Below are 21531 nucleotides of genomic sequence, written 5' to 3'. Positions count from 1 at the left end.
GCCGCCGGTGGGCGTCTGAAGATCTCAGTGTGGAAACATTTAGCCATCGCTAATTAAACGTTGGCTGTGCGTTAGATAAATATGTGCGCCGGGTAATTGGATTCATTGCAGGCTAATGGCACAGTGACGTCGCTCGAGGGCGAATCTCATGAGCCAGAGCAGATAAAATACCCAGAAGAAGTGTTTTACCCTCATGTGACCGCGGTAAACGACTACAGTACATCATCATGAGCATCATGCAGCATTTAATTAGCAGAAACAGTGTCCTAAACTCAAATCTGCATAGAAAACAGCATAGAACAGGTACTTTAAATAACTTATTCTGCAGAGAACTATAATATTATTAGTATTAAATAAAATTATATTAATAATAAATAGTATGGGCATCATTTTATATAATATCAATGAGATAAAAGCACATGGATGTGATCTGATTGCGATTATTCTACAACTAGAATTACATGTTCTGTCTGTTTGGACTTTCATGTTGTAGTGCTAGTTTCCTGTTTCCTGTTTATTGTAGTCAGTTTGTAGTTTTCTCCTGGAAGACATGACTTTAGGGGCTCATTTAGCCCAAAATTAAAAGAAAAACTTCTGTTTTGAATATTTAATTTGATAGAATTAGTCAGTACATCAGAGGCGATTGGCGAGCGTCAGCGACTCACGTCGATGGAGTAGCGTCTCCTGGAGCCCTTCTTGCCCTCCGCCGTCACCTGCCAGTGCAGCATGCGAGAGTGCGACAGGTCGGTGAACAGATCGCCGTAGTTCCAGCGCACGTACAGCGTCCCGTGAGAATAATCCACCGAGGAGATGTGAGGAGCTTCAGGAGCTGACGGACAGACACAGAGGTTAGTTCATATCGACACAAGAACCATTTGTGCTTCCCAAAAGAACCTTCCAGTGAACAGTTCTTAAAGAGGACCTATTCTGCTCTTTCTCAAAGTCTTGATGTTGTTTTTGGGATCTACTAGAAGAGGTTTTCCTGTCTGTGATCGGATGCAGCGCACCTGTGACGAAGCTCACGGTGGAGCCATCGCAGCAGCTCAGAGGCGGATCGCCCCACGTCACCATCGTAACACGGAAGTTGTAGTACCAGGCCGGCAGCAGATCTGTCACTCTCTGTGGGATACGAGAATTGATTCATGAAATGAGGAAATGATGACACAATCATGCCACAACGCACCATAAAGGGAAGGGATGACGTCCAGCTCCTCCTCTCTGGACCTAATGGCTCCACCCACTACATCCAGAGGGGGGGATGTCAAGCTCCACCCACTAGATCCAGAGAGGGGGACTGGACGTGAAGCTCCACCCACTAGATCCAGAGAGGGGGACTGGACGTCAAGCTCCACCCACTACATCCAGACGGGGGGATGTCAAGCTCCACCCACTAGATCCAGAGAGGGGGACTGGACGTGAAGCTCCACCCACTAGATCCAGAGAGGGGACTGGACATCAAGCTCCACCCACCATTCACTAATAACTGACAAAAAATACAACAAAATGACTAAAACTTTAACTTAAAAACAAAAGATATAAATATATAAACTAATTTAAAAAAAAAAACCCATAAAATAGTATATCAATGATACTAAAATAGCATTTTCAGACACTCACTATGTATTTTTAATCGTGTTAAATTTGTCTAATATTTATGAATTTGAATTATTTGGTTGAGAGTGCAGTGAGCTTGCAGAGAGACTCCGCCCACACGCTGTTCTGATTGGCTGTGATTTTTGATTGATTTGGTTGCGTCTGGTGTGGACAGACAAATGGCTTGTCGCTGGAATCGTATGGTGTCTGGTGTGAGTCTGTCGCTCCACTGGATCGTCAGCGACCCATTAGTCTGATATCTCTGCGTCTGACCTTTGCAGGATCTCACGCTGATTTAATTAGAGACTCTGACCTCGTTGGAAGCGTGTTTTCATCCTCAGTCTTGCTATGAACGCGAGACTCTGTGGCGTATCATTAAATATGATTATTATAATTACGCAGAGCATTTCATCTCTATTTCTCACATCTCAGCTGTGACTCACTTGCATCATAATTACCCATCTCTACTGGTTAATTGACTGATTACAGGAACGAGACTTCTGTCATTATTGACTCAAAACCCCAAATAAAGGCAGAATGATCATGTCTGTAGGGTTTTTAAAATTAAATTAAAGACCTTTTTTAAGACCTGCACAAATAAAACTAATACTGTAAGAAAACCCATACAATCTCAAAATAAATCATGTATCTCAGACTATTTTACTTAAAAAAGTGTGGCACATGTTCAACTGCAAAACAGCTTGTTTAATTAAGTGTATATATGAAAGTCGTCTCTTTAGTCAGCAGATGTTGAGTTCAGAGACTGTTAGTGTTGTTTTGCTCTTTACCACAGAGGCGATGACGGACGCGGTGGCGGCGATCTCGTAGTAGGTCGTCCACTGAGACGTCTGAGTGGCTGAGTTGAAGAAGAAGGTCTGCAGGACGTACTTCCGGAAGGCCACGTTATACGACCGCTGCCAGCTGAGGATGACGGCGGTGGGACTGAGAGGATAAACCACCAGATCACGAACCCCCGTCGGCTCTGACAGAGGATCAACCAATCACAGAGCACAAATGAGTCACAGGAGGCGGAGCTTCCTTATCTTACACGAGTGTGAAACTGAACCCGATGAGCGAGTCTGTATGTTAAACGATTATTCCAATGTTCTTCTGAATAACGAGCACAGCGTGAGCACACATATATATATATATATATATATAAAACGAGAACACTGAAAAAATGAGCACACTATGTAAAGCATGTACACTATATACTGCAAAAAATGAGCACACTATGAAAAGCATGTACACTATATACTGCAAAAATGAGCACACTATGAAAAAATGAGCACACTATGAAAAGCATGTACACTGTATACTGCAAAAATGAGCACACTATGAAAAATGAGCACACTATGAAAAAATGAGCACACTATGAAAAGCATGTACACTGTATACTGCAAAAATGAGCACACTAAAAAATGAGCACACTATGTAAAGCATATACACTATATACTGCAAAAATGAGCACACTATGAAAAGCATGTACACTATATACTGCAAAAATGAGCACACTATGAAAAAATGAGCACACTATGAAAAGCATGTACACTGTATACTGCAAAAATGAGCACACTATGAAAAAATGAGCACACTATGAAAAGCATGTACACTGTATACTGCAAAAATGAGCACACTATGAAAAAATGAGCACACTGTAAAGCATCTACACTATATACTGCAAAAATGAGCACACTAAAAAATGAGCACACTATGTAAAGCACATACACTACTGCAAAAATGATCACACTATGAAAAGCATGTACACTATATACTGCAAAAACGAGCACACTAAAAAAATGAGCACACTATGTAAAGCATATACACTATATACTGCAAAAATGAGCACACTATGAAAAGCATGTACACTGTATACTGCAAAAATGAGCACACTATGAAAATCATGTACACTATATACTGCAAAAATGAGCACACTATGAAAATCATGTACACTATATACTGCAAAAATGAGCACACTATGAAAAAATGAGCACACTATGAAAAGCATGTACACTGTATACTGCAAAAATGAGCACACTATGAAAAAATGAGCACACTATGAAAAGCATGTACACTGTATACTGCAAAAATGAGCACACTAAAAAATGAGCACACTATGTAAAGCATATACACTATATACTGCAAAAATGAGCACACTATGAAAAGCATGTACACTGTATACTGCAAAAATGAGCACACTATGAAAATCATGTACACTATATACTGCAAAAATGAGCACACTATGAAAATCATGTACACTATATACTGCAAAAATGAGCACACTATGAAAATCATGTACACTATATACTGCAAAAATGAGCACACTATGAAAAAATGAGCACACTATGAAAAGCATGTACACTGTATACTGCAAAAATGAGCACACTATGAAAATCATGTACACTATATACTGCAAAAATGAGCACACTATGAAAATCATGTACACTGTATACTGCAAAAATGAGCACACTATGAAAAAATGAGCACACTATGAAAAGCATGTACACTGTATACTGCAAAAATGAGCACACTATGAAAAAATGAGCACACTATGAAAAGCATGTACACTGTATACTGCAAAAATGAGCACACTAAAAAATGAGCACACTATGTAAAGCATATACACTGTATACTGCAAAAATGAGCACACTATGAAAATCATGTACACTGTATACTGCAAAAATGAGCACACTATGAAAATCATGTACACTATATACTGCAAAAATGAGCACACTATGAAAATCATGTACACTATATACTGCAAAAATGAGCACACTATGAAAAAATGAGCACACTATGAAAAGCATGTACACTGTATACTGCAAAAATGAGCACACTATGAAAAAATGAGCACACTATGAAAAAATGAGCACACTATGAAAAGCATGTACACTGTATACTGCAAAAATGAGCACACTAAAAAATGAGCACACTATGTAAAGCATATACACTATATACTGCAAAAATGAGCACACTATGAAAAAATGAGCACACTATGAAAAGCATGTACACTGTATACTGCAAAAATGAGCACACTATGAAAAAATGAGCACACTATGAAAAAATGAGCACACTATGAAAAGCATGTACACTGTATACTGCAAAAATGAGCACACTATGAAAAAATGAGCACACTATGAAAAAATGAGCACACTATGAAAAGCATGTACACTGTATACTGCAAAAATGAGCACACTAAAAAATGAGCACACTATGTAAAGCATATACACTATATACTGCAAAAATGAGCACACTATGAAAAAATGAGCACACTATGAAAAGCATGTACACTGTATACTGCAAAAATGAGCACACTATGAAAAAATGAGCACACTATGAAAAGCATGTACACTGTATACTGCAAAAATGAGCACACTATGAAAAAATGAGCACACTGTAAAGCATCTACACTATATACTGCAAAAATGAGCACACTAAAAAATGAGCACACTATGTAAAGCACATACACTATATACTGCAAAAATGATCACACTATGAAAAGCATGTACACTATATACTGCAAAAACGAGCACACTAAAAAAATGAGCACACTATGTAAAGCATATACACTATATACTGCAAAAATGAGCACACTATGAAAAAATGAGCACACTATGTACAGTATGCACACTATATACTGTGAAAAAATTAGCACACTATGTAAAGCATGTACACTATAAACTGCAAAAAATGAGCACACTATGAAAAAATTAGCACACTATGTAAAGCATGTACACTATAAACTGCAAAAAATGAGCACACTATGAAAAAATTAGCACACTATGTAAAGCATGTACACTATATAGTGCAGAAACAGTAGTAGTATGCTTCTACAAACAGAGCAGAACAGTTGCTAACCTATATCAATGATGACGGGTTCGGAGGCGGGACTAACGAGCGGCCCGTTAGTGTGATAAACCACCACTCTGTACTGAGCGCCTGGAGTCAGGCTGGTGATGATGTCACTGGTGATATTCTCCTATGAGAGAGAGGAGAACAGGTCACATGTTTACTGCTGTTCTGGCAATTAGATTTCTTCCCTCAAATCATGCAGTCCTAACTTACATGATGTAACATTACACATTTGTCGTATAAATACATGTATGCCACCTCTGAGCAGCATTAAACAGTCTGAGTAAATAAACATTAAGCATTTGACATTAAAAGACAACAGATACATTTAAAAAGGTCATTCTAAAAATTGGGGTGAATATCCAACAATATCCAATAATTTGTGCACCTCAGAGCAGTAGGTGTTCTCCATCCGCTGGCTGATACTGGGCCGCAGGCAGGTGAGCGACAGCACCGAGATCAGACTGCCGTTATATCTGTGAGCCGACGGAGCCCAGGTCACGGCGGCCGTGCTGGAGTCCAGCATCTTCACACTGACCGCCTGCGGACGCTCCTGCGGCTGCTCCATCCACTCGCCCGACGGACCTACAACACACGCACGCGTGACCTCTGCACCCTCTGTAAGCTATACGACATATGCATGAGGTCAATAGTGGTCATACTGAGGTAGAAGGTGAATCCGGTGTCAGCCGAACTCTCTCGGGCCTCGCAGTCTCCAGACGAGCTGAGCGTTGTGACGTGAACCCGATATGTTCCTGCTTCCGACAGTTCGGTGAAGAACTCGTGAGTGTTTTCATCAACCGTGGCTGTTTCGGTGGAGTTTCCTGCTCAAACCATTAGGAGAAGAACAGAGATGTGTTTCTATAAATGTTGTTTGTATAAATGTGTTTCTATTAAAAATCTGCATAAAAATCTGTCTATCTAATCACTAGCAAAGCCTAAAAACTAGCCAAGGACATGTTAGCAATATGCTAGAAGATGCTAACAACACGCTAAGAATCTGCTAAATCATGCTAGCAACATGCTAAAACATGCTAATTCATGTTAGCATTGTGTTAATACATGCTAGCAACATGCTAACAATGTGCTAAAACACTTTGGAAATATGCATGTAGTGTGCTAAAACATGCTAGGAATGTGCTAATTCATGCTAGAAACATGCTAAATCATGCTAGAAACATGCTAAATCATGCTAGAAACATGCTAAGAATGTGCTAATCCATGTTAGCAATGTGCTAATACATGCTAAAACGTTCTAATTCATGCTAGCAACATGTTAAAATTATCATTCTAATATGCTGATTTGCTGCTCAGGAAACATTTATGATCATTATCAATGTTGACTGCTTTCAAAAATATTCCAAATTTTTGACCGATAACAGTGTAAAAGTGAAGCTGTTTAATTGTTAATTCACAAAAGCACAAGATTATTCGCACCGTCGCGGTAGATGTAGATGTTAAACCCGTCGAATGAGGTGGGCGGCCGCGGCGGAGACCAGCGCAGCTCCAGCAGGATGGGCGACAGCGGCGTGGGCGTCACCCTGGGTTCAAAGTTTACATCCATGGCTGAACCCGGTTCATTAGAGTCCTCATATTCTGGAACCACTGCGTTGACAAACTCCTCCTCCTCTGCAGTGGGGGCGGGACTTCCCGTTGGCTCCGCCCACAGTGGCTCAGTGCTGTTCTCACGCGCGGGTTCAGCTGTGCTGCTGTCGGCGGCGGTGATGGACTCGTTCAGAGGCGTTTGGGTAACGTCGATCTCCTCAGGATCCGCCTCTTCCTGTTCTTCAGTTGAAGGGACGTCACGCGCCCTGCGGAGGAATGATGCATTCTGGGATGCCTTCAGAACGGCCCCGTGCAGGTCAGTTCCAGGCCTTCCTCGGCCGCTGAGGGGGATGATTTTGAGTGACACGTTGAAAGGAGGGTTTGGGACTGCAGACGGAACATAATGTTACACGTGAAAGTTAACAAACATCATTTATCATATTTTAATCATGAAATTAAATTGATTAGACAAATAAAGAAAAAATGATTAAATCCAATTATGTTTAATTATTGAAGATAAACTATTCAATTATATTTCAAACACATATTTTCAATATATTATTCTTAAGCACATTTTATGATTAAATAAAAATTATAAATTATAAAAATTATATAAATTATAAAAAAGAATAAATTAAAGGTAGTATATAGAATATAAAATTAATTTAAATAAAAAATAATAAAATTAAATTATTTTTAATTATTGAAGAAAAATATTAAACTATATTTCAAATACATATTTTGAATATGACAATATTTTAATGCACTTTTTTTTGTGATTGTCATTATTTTTAAGAAAAATAAAATGAGAAAAATAAAAAAATAAATATTTAAACATTAATTTAAATAAATAAAATTATTTTAAAGAAAACAATTTGAGAAGAAATTATTTTAATTTATTTCATATGAATTTATTTTGTAATTGCTATTATTTTTAAAAGTCACTGTAATACAGTAATATATTTAAATTATTTATTTTTATTTATTTATTTACATCATCTTAAATCAAAGGTACAAGAAATGTTTCCATGATATAAAATGTTATTCCTAATAAAATCATCACAGTACTGAGTTTTTTCTTTCATTACAGTAATGAGAGTTTGTGGGTAATAATGTCATTAAAATAACTGGTACATTTTTCCTCACTCATTAGTCTGGACGGGTTTGGTTAATTAGCGTCTTGCTGTGAATCTGGAGAGTTTTCATCAATAATTAACAGCACAGACGAGGTTCACCACAGCTCATGACCTCATCCAGTCGTTCCAGTGCTAATTAAAGGTCATGTGACGGCGGGTCGTACCGGTGCGGTGCTGATGGGGCTCGTGGAGGATCTGGCTGCGGCTGACCAGCGAGCTCCTGTTGACCGTGGCCTCTGAGATCAGCTGGAAGGTGATGTTGGTGTAACACGTGCCCGACAGCCAGTGCTTGAAGACCGTTTTCCCTTTGTGGAAATCTGCAGGGACAGAGAGCGTGATGATGATGATGATGATGATGATGTGTCAGTATGAAGACACGCAGAGCCGCACCTTTATACAGCATGTAGCGCTGCTGACGGCCCTCCGTGAAGCTGATGTTCACTCTGGTGTAGATGTTCCTGTCCGGAGAACGGATCTGAAACACCACGCCGGTCTCCGGAGACGGACCGTAATCAGAAATCTCAACGCTGTCTAGAGGAAGAGGCTCTGAACACACACACACACACACACACACACACACAGGAGACTGAAGAATCAATCTTTGTTATAAGACTGAAGCCTCTTTGCTCTTGCTAAAAACTCTCATTAAAAATATAATTGTTTAAAATTTGTGGACAGTATGACCAAAATCTTAAATCATGGTGTCAGTCAGGTTATACCATGGTACCAGTATTACAGTATAATTATTTTTAGCTTGGAATTCAACACAAATTTTATATTTATTAATTTATGTATAAATGTTTTAATTTTATTTATTAATTATAACTGCCTATTTTAATTAATTTATTATTATTGTTATTATTATTATTATTGCCTATTTTAATTATTATTATTTATTTATTTACCAATTTATTCATAAATGTTTATATTTTTTATTTATTAATTATTAATGTCTATTTTAATTTATTTATTTACTTATTCTTACTATTATGGTTGTTTATTTACTAATTTATTTACAACTGTTTTATTTTTTGTTAATAATTAATGAATTAAATAATATATTTTTATTATTATTATGGTTATTTATTTACTAATTTATTTATAAATGTTTTATGTTTATTAAATCAATATTGCATATTTTAACCATTTTTTATTAAGTTAGATATTAATTCATACATGTTTTCATTGTCTTTATTAATTATTACCACCTTTTTAATTAATTTGCCCATTTTAATTAATGTATTATTATTGTTATTATTATTATTACTAAATTTATTTATGTTTTTGTTATTAATCAATTATTGTTATTATTGCCTATTTTATTATTTATTAACTAATTTAAGTATAAATGTTTTTATTTGTATTTATTAATTATTAATGCCTATTTTAATTAATTAATTTCTCATTTATTATTTTCATACATGAATTAATTCCTCTATGTTTTATTCTGATTGATTACATTGACTGCTGTCTTACTGGTCAGCACAGGGACGGTTCTGGCGGCTCTGGATCCGCTGCTGTCGTTCCCGAGCATCAGACTGACGGAGTAACACAGGCCGTGGTACGAGGCGTTGAACTGGAGCGGCCGCGGAAGCGTCTGACCGTCGGCGGGTCTGGGGAATAACAGCGTGTGCGTGCGCGGCTCTCCGGACACCCGCACCGCGTACACGGACACGTCCGGCCTCACGTCATCAGCGTCCAGCGACATCAGCATCCGCTCGTCATCCAGTAACGTTACCTGGAACGGAGCCGCGCTCTGAGAGGAAGAGGAAGAACAACCGGATGAGTCACGCGCGCATCGATCTGCTTCATTCTGCTATAAACAATCAATACAAACCAGATCAGCATGATCATGTCATTAATAACTACTGGAAGGACGGATAATGGGAAGTGAACACTTAAACACAAATAATCACAAATGACATTTCAAGAGCAGAACGCTGACCAGCTCCCAGAATTCCTCTGTCTTTTATAAAGATTTTCTATCAAAATCAGCAGAGAAAAATGACAACTGAAGATTCTGTCCGGACCTGCTGAAGATCCTCCTGCAGAAATGACCAATATTCCCTTTATCATGTGTTCGAAGATTCAATATGAGATGAAGAGAGTCTGAGGACATATGAGAAGATTATTACCTGCACACCCTGAAGGAAACAGACCAATCACAGTTCAGTATGCAAATATGAGCATCACTGTCTGTTACATTTCATCAGCAGAAGTCAAAAGAGAATTTAAAAAAACGAATTATACATTTAAAACCAAAACTATAAAACCAAAGTCTGTACCGCACACGTTAGCAATATGCTAAAAGATACTAGCAAAATGCTAAGAAAGTGCTAAATCATGCCAGCAACATGTTAAACACGCTAATTCATGTTAGCAATGTGCTAAAACACATTGGAAATACGTAAGCATTGTGCTAAAATATGCTAACAATGTGCTAATTAATGCTAAAAACATGCTAAGAATATGTTAAATCATGCTAGCAGAATGCTAAAACATGTTAATTCATGTTAGCAATGTGCTAATACATGCTAGCAGCCTGTTAATTCATGCTAGCAACATGTTAAAACATGCTAAGATCATGCTAGCAATGTGCTAAAACACATTGGAAATATGCAAGCATTGTGCTAAAATATGCTAGCAGTGCTAATTCATGCTTGAAACATGCTAACAATGTGCTAATTCATGTTGAAACATGTTACCGACTGTCTGTTACATTTGAATGCTGAACATTCCATCAGTGGAAGTCAAAGGAGAATTCTAAAAATGAATTTAAACATTTAAAACCAAAACTATAAAACTAAAGTCTGTACCGCACACATATGTTAGCAAATATGCTAAAAGATGTTAGACACATGCTAAGACTATGTTAATACATGCTAGCAACATGCTAATTCATGCTTGCAACATGTTAAAACATGCTTGGATCATGCTAGCAATGTGTTAAAAAATGCCAAGATCATGCTAGCAATGTGTTAAAACACATTGGAAATATGCAAGCAGTGTGCTAAAACATACTAGCAATGTGCTAATTCATGCTATAAACATACTAATTCATGCTAGCAACAGGCTATTTCATGCTAGCAACATGTTAGAACATGCTAAAATCATGCTAGCAATGTGTTAAATAATGCTAGAAACATGTTAACAATGTGCTAATTCAATTGTTACGGACAGTGATGGTCATATTTGCATACTGAACAGTGATTGGTCCTTCTTCCCAGACTAAACCCTAACATACATCTCACACCGTTATGTTGCTGGTTAGGGTTAGTTTGGGGTTCAGATTTCAAATCCAAACTAGAATATCAGTAATGAACGCTTTACACAATATTTACTCAAAACCCGCCATCAGAAAACAATCTGACACAATTATCAAACTATCTGTCAGGATATTACTAGAAGCACAGCAGCAGTCGAGGGATGTGCCTGACTGACCATATCTGTGGCATTTTATATCAAAAGAGCAATCAGAAGAAGATGAAGAAACTCCATGAATGAATGTGAGATTAAAGATGGAAACCCTGTGATCTGCAAGGGCATTTCCTCCTGCTGAAGGTTATCAGACATCTGTCTCTCTCTCTCTGTCTCACTGCTGATGGACGATAAATCTGTCGATGAGCTTCAGGCTGCTAATGAAAGAAGCTCTGATGGAGAGACGGAGACTGATCTCAGTTCACACTGAAACCAGCGATCTTCTTCAACTGAAAGAGCTGAATAATGACTCTCTTCAGAGCTGCTTTACAGTTCTTTATATTAAATAATCTGAATCAAATCTCATCGACACAGATTGAATCTGAGCCTCGCTTTCTTTACCACACATTCTGGTTGTTGATTTTGCAGGATGTTAAAATTCATTTGTTAGATCTAATGAAATGCACATAAAATCTGCATATTCAAAAACAAGATGACAAGCACAGAGCCACGATGAACTCATGAATATTCAAAAGCTCTTGGGATGCTGACATTAATATTCGTTGTTCTTTTGGACTGTAAAACTGACCGGCTGGAAACTCACCGATCTACAGCAGCATCAGCAGGACACTCGTGAATACATCAGAAACATCTCAGTGAAACTAGACACCAATTCCTGTTTTTATGAAATATTGCAGTGTTTATTCTAAATGATTTATCGGTGCACATCATTATTGTGTTAAATTGATGTTCCTGGTAATCTTGAATCAGAATATCTTCTCCTCCCTCTTGCAGCATCTCTTCTCTGATGATGAGGGCGGGGCAACCTGTTACTCACATGAGATCCACCAATAGCAAACCACAACCATCCAATCAATTCCCCACAGACAAAATCAAGCCCCGCCCTACATTTGTTCTTGTTTGCGAAGCGTTTCACTCAGATATACGGCACAATAGAGAAGAAAAGACGAGCACAACTTCCCTTTCATGACCACTTTAACACCATTGCTCTCTCAGACACACACACACACACACACACACACACAGACACAGATGAATGCAGGTCACACACTGAATGTCGGAGGCCGTCAGACTCACACATCTGCTCACATTATCATGTAAACAGGCGGATCTGAGCCGCACAGAGACACGAGAACATCACAACATCTCGCTTCTGTCAGTAACGAGAGGAAGAGCAGCAGGAGCACGAGGATGAGGAGGCTGTAACGATGAAGATGAAGCTAAAGCTCTGGATTATCTGTGCCTTTAATCCTTCAGAAAGTCAAAGACACTCATAATCTTGCTTTTAATGGCTGAACCCGGTGTGCTTTTGTGTTCCAGAGAGATGAAGCTCTCAAGATTAACAGCCCATATAAACCCATTTGTGCTTCTGCACTCTTAAAAATAAAGGTTTGTTATTGGCGTCAGTGGTTCCATGAAGAAGTTTCTTTATAGCAGAAAAAGATTTTAAAATGTTCTTCATACTAAGAAAATAATGTTTTTTTTAGAACCTTTTGTACAGTGGAAATGTTTTATGGATGTTAAAGTTTCTTCACGGAACCATCAGTGCTTTATTTTCCAGAGTGAAGAAGGTTTTAGAGGAACGTGACAGACGCACACAGCTCCTGATGGAGGAACACAAGCTCATTCTGCTGACCAGCCCTTTCAGGTGCTTTAATTAAATGCGTGGAGAGATGTTCCTCTTGCATTTAATTAAAAGTAAACACACTGGCATGTTCAGTGCAGCGTGAGGACGGTCAGACCTCAGCCGCCCCGCCGCTCGCCCAGGAAACACAACAAAGAGCCCACGCTGGCAGCTCGGACGCCCACCGTCACGCTCAATGGAGGGCCGATTCCAAACACTCATAAACCCCTCCCACTGCAACCACAGGAGGCCCAGACCCGCCCACAGGCCGCTGACTCGGCCAATCGAGTGCTCCGCCCACTCCAGAGGAGCGTTTGATTGGCAGCTCTGACTCAGCAGGGATTTTGGGCTCTTTTGAGAGTCTCTGAACAGGAAAACATAAACCCAAAACATAAACAGCCTAAAGAGAATAATAATAAATTAGAATATAATAGATTATCAAATATATTATATAAGATACAACATTTTACAACCATTAAGATGATTTGCACAATGACATAAACCCTTGCCCTAAAATCTCATTATTGTGATGTAAAAAAATCTGAAAACAGTTGTACTGATTAATATTTTTGTTGAAACTGTGATACGTTTTATTTTTCAGGATTCTTTGATGAATAGAAAGTTCAAAAGAACAGAATTTATTTGAAATAGAATCTTTTGAATAGAATCATTATAAATGTCTTTATTGTCACTTTTGATCAATTTAATGTCCTTGATGAATAAAAGTATTAATTTCTTTCCAAAAACATCTTATTTAATCCAAATATTTGAACAATAATGTATATTATGTTTTTTAAATTGTTTTTAGAGTGTTTTTAAATAATATTTTTGTTGAGAATTTGTCATGAAAATAATGTAAACACATATTAAAAAAAAAAAAAAAAAAAAGCGTAATGATCCTAAAAATTGGCCAAATATAATTTCTTATTTCTTTCTTTTGTTTTGAGTTTTCAGGTTTCCCAAGTTCTTCTATGAAGGGTCCATTCAGAAACATTAGATGTGTGTCTGTGAGAAACATGTGAGTGCTGAGACTCATGGGAAACTATAAAAACATGCCGCATGTACAGCAGCCCGAGTATCAGCTCCGCGGAATCGATTTCAAGCGTCTCCAGTCAAGATACAAGAGTCTTTGTGTTGGAGGAGAGAGACGGAGCGGCTCATGTGTTCCTCATACATGACGTCTATTGAGCGAGAGTCATGTGACCAACAGTGCAGACACGACACATCACAAACCAATCGATATCATTTCATCATGTACTGTCATCTAATACATACAGTGTTGTTTAATTCACTACCGGTGGAAAGAAACATCACAGTAAAAGAACATCACAATACTTCGGTAGCTTGTTCCAAAGTCATTTTGTTCCAAAGTCAATTGTGACTTTTATCTCAGAATTGAGTTTATATCTCACAATTCAGACTTTATAACTCTCAATCTTACATTTATATCTCTCAGTTCTGAAGAAAAAACTTAGTTATCGAGTTATAGAATATATAAACTGACAATTACAAGTTACAGAGTATTTAAACTCACAATTATGAGTTAGAGTATATAAACTCGCAATTATAATTTAAAGAGTATATAAACTCACAATTATGAAATATAAACACAATTACGAGTTATAGAGTATATAAACTCGCAATTACAAGTTACAGAGTATATAAACTCGCAATTATGAGTTATAGAGTATATAAACTCGCAATTACAAGTTACAGAGTATATAAACTCGCAATTATAATTTAAAGAGTATATAAACTCACAATTATGAAATATAAACACAATTACGAGTTATAGAGTATATAAACTCACAATTATAAGATATAAACTCGGAATTACAAGTTATAGAGTATATAAACTCGCAATTATGAGTTAGAGTATATAAACTCGTAATTATGAGTTACAGAGTATATAAACTAGCAATTATGAGTTATAGAGTATATAAACTCGCAATTACGAGTTATAGAGTATATAAACTCGCAATTATGAGAAATAAACTCGCAATTACAAGTTATAAAGTATATTTAAAGAGTATATAAACTCACAATTATGAAATATAAACACAATTACGAGTTATAGAGTTATAGAGTATATAAACTATATATAAACTGTATATAAACTGTATATAAACTCGCAATTACAAGTTACAGAGTATATAAACTCGCAATTATGAGTTATAGAGTATATAAACTCGCAATTACAAGTTACAGAGTATATAAACTCGCAATTATAATTTAAAGAGTATATAAACTCACAATTATGAAATATAAACACAATTACGAGTTATAGAGTATATAAACTCACAATTATAAGATATAAACTCGGAATTACAAGTTATAGAGTATATAAACTCGCAATTATGAGTTAGAGTATATAAACTCGTAATTATGAGTTACAGAGTATATAAACTAGCAATTATGAGTTATAGAGTATATAAACTCGCAATTACGAGTTATAGAGTATATAAACTCGCAATTATGAGAAATAAACTCGCAATTACAAGTTATAAAGTATATAAACTCGCAATTATAAGATATAAACTCACAATTACAAGTTATAGAGTATATAAACTCGCAATTATAAAATATAAACTCACAATTACAAGTTATAAAGTATATAAACTCGCAATTATAAGATATAAACTCGCAATTACGAGTTATAGAGTATATAAACTCGCAATTACGAGTTATAGTCTCGCAATTACGAGTTATAGAGTATATAAACTCGCAATTACGAGTTATAGTCTCGCAATTACGAGTTATAGAGTATATAAACTCACAATTATGAGTTGTAGAGTATATAAACTAGCAATTATAAGATATAAACTCGCAATTACAAGTTATAAAGTATATAAACTCGCAATTATAAGATATAAACTCGCAATTACGAGTTATAGAGTATATAAACTCGCAATTACGAGTTATAGAGTATATAAACTCGCAATTATGAGTTATAGAGTATATAAACTCGCAATTATGAGAAATAAACTCGCAATTACAAGTTATAGAGTATATAAACTCGCAATTATGAGTTATAGAGACTCACAATTACGAGTTATAGAGTATATAAATTCGCAATTACGAGTTATAGTCTCGCAATTACGAGTTATAGAGTATATAAACTCGCAATTACGAGTTATAGTCTCGCAATTACGAGTTATAGAGTATATAAACTCACAATTATGAGTTGTAGAGTATATAAACTAGCAATTATAAGATATAAACTCGCAATTACAAGTTATAAAGTATATAAACTCGCAATTATAAGATATAAACTCGCAATTACGAGTTATAGAGTATATAAACTCGCAATTACGAGTTATAGAGTATATAAACTCGCAATTATGAGTTATAGAGTATATAAACTCGCAATTATGAGAAATAAACTCGCAATTACAAGTTATAGAGTATATAAACTCGCAATTACGAGTTATAGTCTCGCAATTACGAGTTATAGAGTATATAAACTCGCAATTACGAGTTATAGTCTCGCAATTACGAGTTATAGAGTATATAAACTCGCAATTACGAGTTATAGTCTCGCAATTACGAGTTATAGAGTATATAAACTCACAATTATGAGTTGTAGAGTATATAAACTAGCAATTATAAGATATAAACTTGCAATTACAAGTTATAGAGTATATAAACTCGCAATTATGAGAAATAAACTCACAATTACAAGATAGATTTTTTCCTCAGAATTGTGAGATATAAATTGCATTTGCATTTGCAGTTATAAAGTCTGAATTGCAAGATAAAAAGTCATGAGAGCTGCATGCAGATGCCATGTACTAAATGAGTGAAATACACAGCAGCTGAGCGCGTTTGTTCATTGAGTCGCAGTGGTTTTGCAGCATCAGTGGCAGTAAATGAGGCATGCGAATGCGATGGGATCCTCCAGTGAAAGCCGGAGTCTGTGCCAGCCTTCATCTCAACACTGAGGGTCATGTACGCCACGGCCCAGACGCGCTCAATGGCCGTCCTGTGTCTTCATGAATGATGACAAAGAGCGTCAATGAGGCCAGACCCACATTCACCGGCTGAAGGGGCTTTTCAAGCTCATCCATACAGGGAAAACCGTGTGCTTTAGAATATCAGGCAACTAGACTTATAACACACTGTAAACAATGATGATGTAAACTTGCCTGAAGGTCTGTTTAATAAAGATTTCCAGCTAAACTCATGATCTCACTGGTGTTTTCCGCTCTGACAGTAAAGACACTCTGACTGCTGCTGATGGAGCGTTTATGTGATGAGCAGCGAATCTCTGATGGTTCATGTATTATGGATTGATGGATGAAAGAGGAGCATTTCAGATTCAGACACACGCACGTGCTCCGTTTAAAGTGAACAACTAAAGCCACAATCTTCATCCGCATCCGTGTGATGTACACGAGCAGCTCGGACCACTTTTACAGCACCTTGAGTCTCATAATCCAGTGTCTGGTTAAAATAACTAGTAGCTCAAAGCTTCAGAGCAGCATTAACTTTTCATGTGCTGAAACTTCAATGAAATGTAAAGTGTGTGAACGTGCTGTCATCTTAAACAAATACAAGACACTTCCACTGAGGCTTGTCTGATAGCATGGCAACCATTGCTAGGGACTGGCCAGTGATGTTTTAAGGCGGAGCTTAATGAAGAGTTGTTCATGCACTAACACTCAGTTCAACTCGAGTCGATTCCAGGAATCAGAATCAGAGTCGATTCCAAAAATGTTCAAATCGAACAGTCCTACCCGTCATTACTGATACTCTGTTAAAAACCAGATGTTTTCTAAAACATTACTGTAGGATGATCAGATACGTGTTATTCTGAGCTCATGAAACTCTACAGTCAAACACACATGAGCAGAAATCACTGGAGACGAACCTGAATCACAACACCTGCTGAGGAGCAGCACTGAAGATCATCAGTCTGACGGTCTGTGATTATTGATGGCCGGCTGACTAACACACACACACACACACACACACACACACACACACACAGAGGCACAAATTCCTGCAGACTTCCACTGAAACATTACTCTAAATAAGCTTTAAGCCATATATAACATGTTTAATAATACTAATAATAATAATATCCCAATAAATTACTAATAATAATATTATATACCATACTGCTATTATTAATATCATTATTATTAAAGAATACATGTTTAATTTCCTGTGCAGCAGTAACAGTGAGTGAAAGCCGACTGATGCTTCACACACACACACACACACACACACACACGTTCTGTGTGACCCAGTTTCGCCTGCAGGAATATTGTAGCAGATTCTGATCGTGTAACTCGCATCAGTTCCTGCTGATATCCGACACACACACACACACACACACACACACTCACTCGAATCTATAAAGACACGAGCTGATTTAATGAAGCGCGGGTGTAATTAACGCTTCACATTACTGTTCATTTACAGATATTAAAAGAATGCACGCACCTGAATGATGAAGATGATGATGATGATGAAGCATAGCGATAAAACCCAGCGGAGAGCAGAACTCATGTTCGGTCGGGAATCAATCGGACTCTTTGATTCTCAGCGTAGCACATCCGAACAATAGCGAGTGGTCGAACTGCGATCGGACCTGGCTCCGAACCGAGCCGAACATGAACGAGTGAAGCTTCTGCCGTCAGAGCGCGTGTGTTCCGTCCATCTGCCGCCGGCCTCGGTTCTGTGTGCTCGGTATCGGGTGTGTGGTTCGGCTCTGCGGGACGGATGAATGATGGAGACGCGCGGAGGCTCTAATGAAGCGCAGCAGCGGGTTTCTGTCTCTCGGGGCGCGTCTCAAATCCTCCGGCGCTCCCTGATTCTGACCGTGCGTCGCGCGCCAGTGACGCCCACACGCTGTCTTCTATCTAGGCAGATGAGCAGGATTTGAGACACGGCCATCTGTCGCCCCGCCCTGAATCTCTGAACACAAGAAGACTGAATCTCATCACATGAACAGACCTGTTTTACATCATCCTCATGCTTCCTCATATTTATACACTAATAACAGTCACTGAATGATCATGTTCAATATCATAGACTGTGGTCTGTTTATGTGTTGCGCATGAAATATTGCACTATTTATACATAATATATAATATTACATTTATTACTATTTATATATATATATATATATTAAATGATTATTAGGCTATACCAAATAATTTTTTAATAGTACATTTTGTCTGCAGAGTTAATTTCCTTAAATCAATCAATCAATCAATCAATCAATCTATCTATCTATCTATCTATCTATCTATTTTTCTATTTACAATTTTCATAACGATACACCAATGCGTTCGTAAAATATAGCATTTTACGACAAAATTCAAAATGGTCGACACCTAACATGGCCGACACAGGAAAATTAGATATTGTTAATCTAAAGATTTGTGATTTTTGGTCAAACTGTTAAGAAGTTATAAGCAAAACAGTCATTTTTTTTCATATCTCCTGACCACTAGGTGGCACTGCGCCGAAACTGCGCAGGTATCTTTGGGTCATGCTTGTCATAACACACCAAATTTGGTCAGAATACACTAGAGAGTTGAGGAGTTATAGCCTCACATCCACTTTGGCATGCACTTCGGATTCGTTCGCGTGTTATTTGAAACTAATCAATTGAATTCCATAACTTTTTGTCGACATTGACTGAGATGATCTGATTCGATTTTCATGAAAATCGCAGCAATGGTCTCCCAGCAAACATTTGAATGTTTAATGACTGTTGAAAAGACGTCCCTCTGACACGTCCCTTCATGGTTGAAAAATAGTTCCAATATGAAATTTGAACGGACGCCTTTACGTTATCTTATTAATTAATTAATTATTATATATTAAACTACATGTAGCTAAAAGTCAAAGTAACAATTATACATGCAACCCCAGAGAATTGTAGACATGTACAAATGTATCTGAATGCATTTTTCGGAAATGTTCTGTTACATATTTTTACGGATTTATGCCGTACTACTGCGACTATTTTTGGCCAGGGACACGACGTTGCCGTCTAACCAATGTTTGCTGGGCTAGCCAGGAGAAGATAGAAAAAGTATGTTTTTCATAAAATTCAAAATGGCAGAAAAATATTCAAAATGACATCATCAGGTGACACCTTGAGTCAAGGAATCAGAGGAAAAAATTATTTTGTTTCTAGCCCTTACTGTTAAAAAGCTATTAGCATAAACATAAATGCAAATTTGGACAGTTGGTGGCGCTAGAGGGTTTGAGGTAGAGACTCCAAATTTGCTTTGGTTAATGTTCAGACTGTCCTCTATCTGTGTGCCAAATTTCACAACTTTCCCGCAAGCGGTTCTATGGGCTGCCATAGACTCAAGAGCGGAACAACAACAACAACAACAACAACACTAGCGGACACAAAACGCGCATGCGCACCGTCGGTCCTTCCTAATTAAACCTTATAAAAGAGCCGTATGAACAACACGGAATTGATAAAATCAGTTTTTAACAATCACTGAGTCATTAGAGACATTATCCATCTCTAATTAGCCTTCACAAGCAGCAGTTGTGTCTGTTTTACACTCATATCGCTCATAATGAAGTGTTTCATGTTTGATTGTGATTCATACTCAGCAGACAGACGAGAGAATGCTGCCTCTTAACAGCAACACAGCCGCTGGCCAATCAGCATCGAGCTTCCTCTTTTCTTTTTTCCTCAGATAAGAGCTGCTCTGTGATTGGCTGATGAGCTTCACCACGGTGATGGAATGTGGACAAAGGGTTTCCCTGATGAGCTACAGCAGCGATCACGTGATCTCAGGATCGATTCACGCTAGAGCCTCTGAAATCAGGAGCTGCTAATCAAAATGGAGGAATAAACTATTGTTGAATGTGATATTAATATTTAATACTGATCGTGTGTGTTTGTAGCATCAGCTGCAGTAAATCTGATGATGGCTGTCCGTCTCACAGGCGCGTGTCGCCCTCTTGTGGTCTAGTGTAAGAACAACCACATATTAAAGGAGCATTTCATCCAAAAATGATCATTTACTCACCCTCCTGTCGTTCCAAACCCGTAAGACTTTCTGTGAAGCACAAAAGCACAATGTTCACGATACTCTTTTACATACAATGAACGCAAACAGTGAGTAGAAGAAAAACACCACAAAACCACTTTTACAGGATCATGACAGGGGGTTTCAAACTGGACCTTAATGGTGTGTAGAAAAAGGATATATAAATATAGTTATGTACATTTTTTCCAGGTGAAACTTTATACAACACGTAACAATTTGTGTACTGTATAAACGGGCCTTCTGTGTATGTGAGTGTCGTCCAGCAGGTGTCGCTGTTGATCTGCGCTGGTGTGTGATGCGGGTCTGT

At 37.5% G+C, this 21531-nt stretch overlaps 1 protein-coding gene and 1 long non-coding RNA gene across 5 annotated transcripts in view; one reads left to right on the top strand and one right to left on the bottom strand.

Moving 5' to 3' along the window:
- ptpro (protein tyrosine phosphatase receptor type O) overlaps positions 1-19066 on the bottom strand; it is a 30753-nt gene extending 11687 nt beyond the window's left edge. For 2 of the 4 annotated variants that reach the window (XR_007929746.1, XM_051890788.1), the window contains exons 1-11: positions 18637-19062; positions 9603-9882; positions 8517-8672; positions 8291-8443; positions 6883-7377; positions 6108-6269; positions 5834-6030; positions 5452-5572; positions 2382-2575; positions 1008-1119; positions 666-829 (exon numbers count right to left, since the gene is read on the bottom strand). Coding sequence is in view for 3 of the 4 variants with exons in the window: in XM_051890788.1 (XP_051746748.1) it covers positions 666-829; positions 1008-1119; positions 2382-2575; positions 5452-5572; positions 5834-6030; positions 6108-6269; positions 6883-7377; positions 8291-8443; positions 8517-8672; positions 9603-9882; positions 18637-18702 (2100 nt within the window). In the remaining variant the exon portion in view is untranslated. Of the gene's footprint in view, positions 1-665; positions 830-1007; positions 1120-2381; positions 2576-5451; positions 5573-5833; positions 6031-6107; positions 6270-6882; positions 7378-8290; positions 8444-8516; positions 8673-9602; positions 9883-18636 lie in introns of all 4 variants that reach the window. The other 2 variants (XM_051890790.1, XM_051890791.1) reach the window with 2 other exon arrangements.
- The window catches only part of LOC127510788 (uncharacterized), a 44250-nt gene that overhangs the window by 6031 nt on the left and 16688 nt on the right, over positions 1-21531 (top strand). The gene's annotated exons all lie outside the window — the stretch shown is intronic.

This window comes from Ctenopharyngodon idella, chromosome 4 (genome assembly GCF_019924925.1).
Source record: "Ctenopharyngodon idella isolate HZGC_01 chromosome 4, HZGC01, whole genome shotgun sequence".
Taxonomy (NCBI): Eukaryota; Metazoa; Chordata; class Actinopteri; order Cypriniformes; family Xenocyprididae; genus Ctenopharyngodon; species Ctenopharyngodon idella.
Note: the sequence above shows the minus strand (reverse complement) of the source record. Positions and strands in the feature narration are given on the sequence as shown.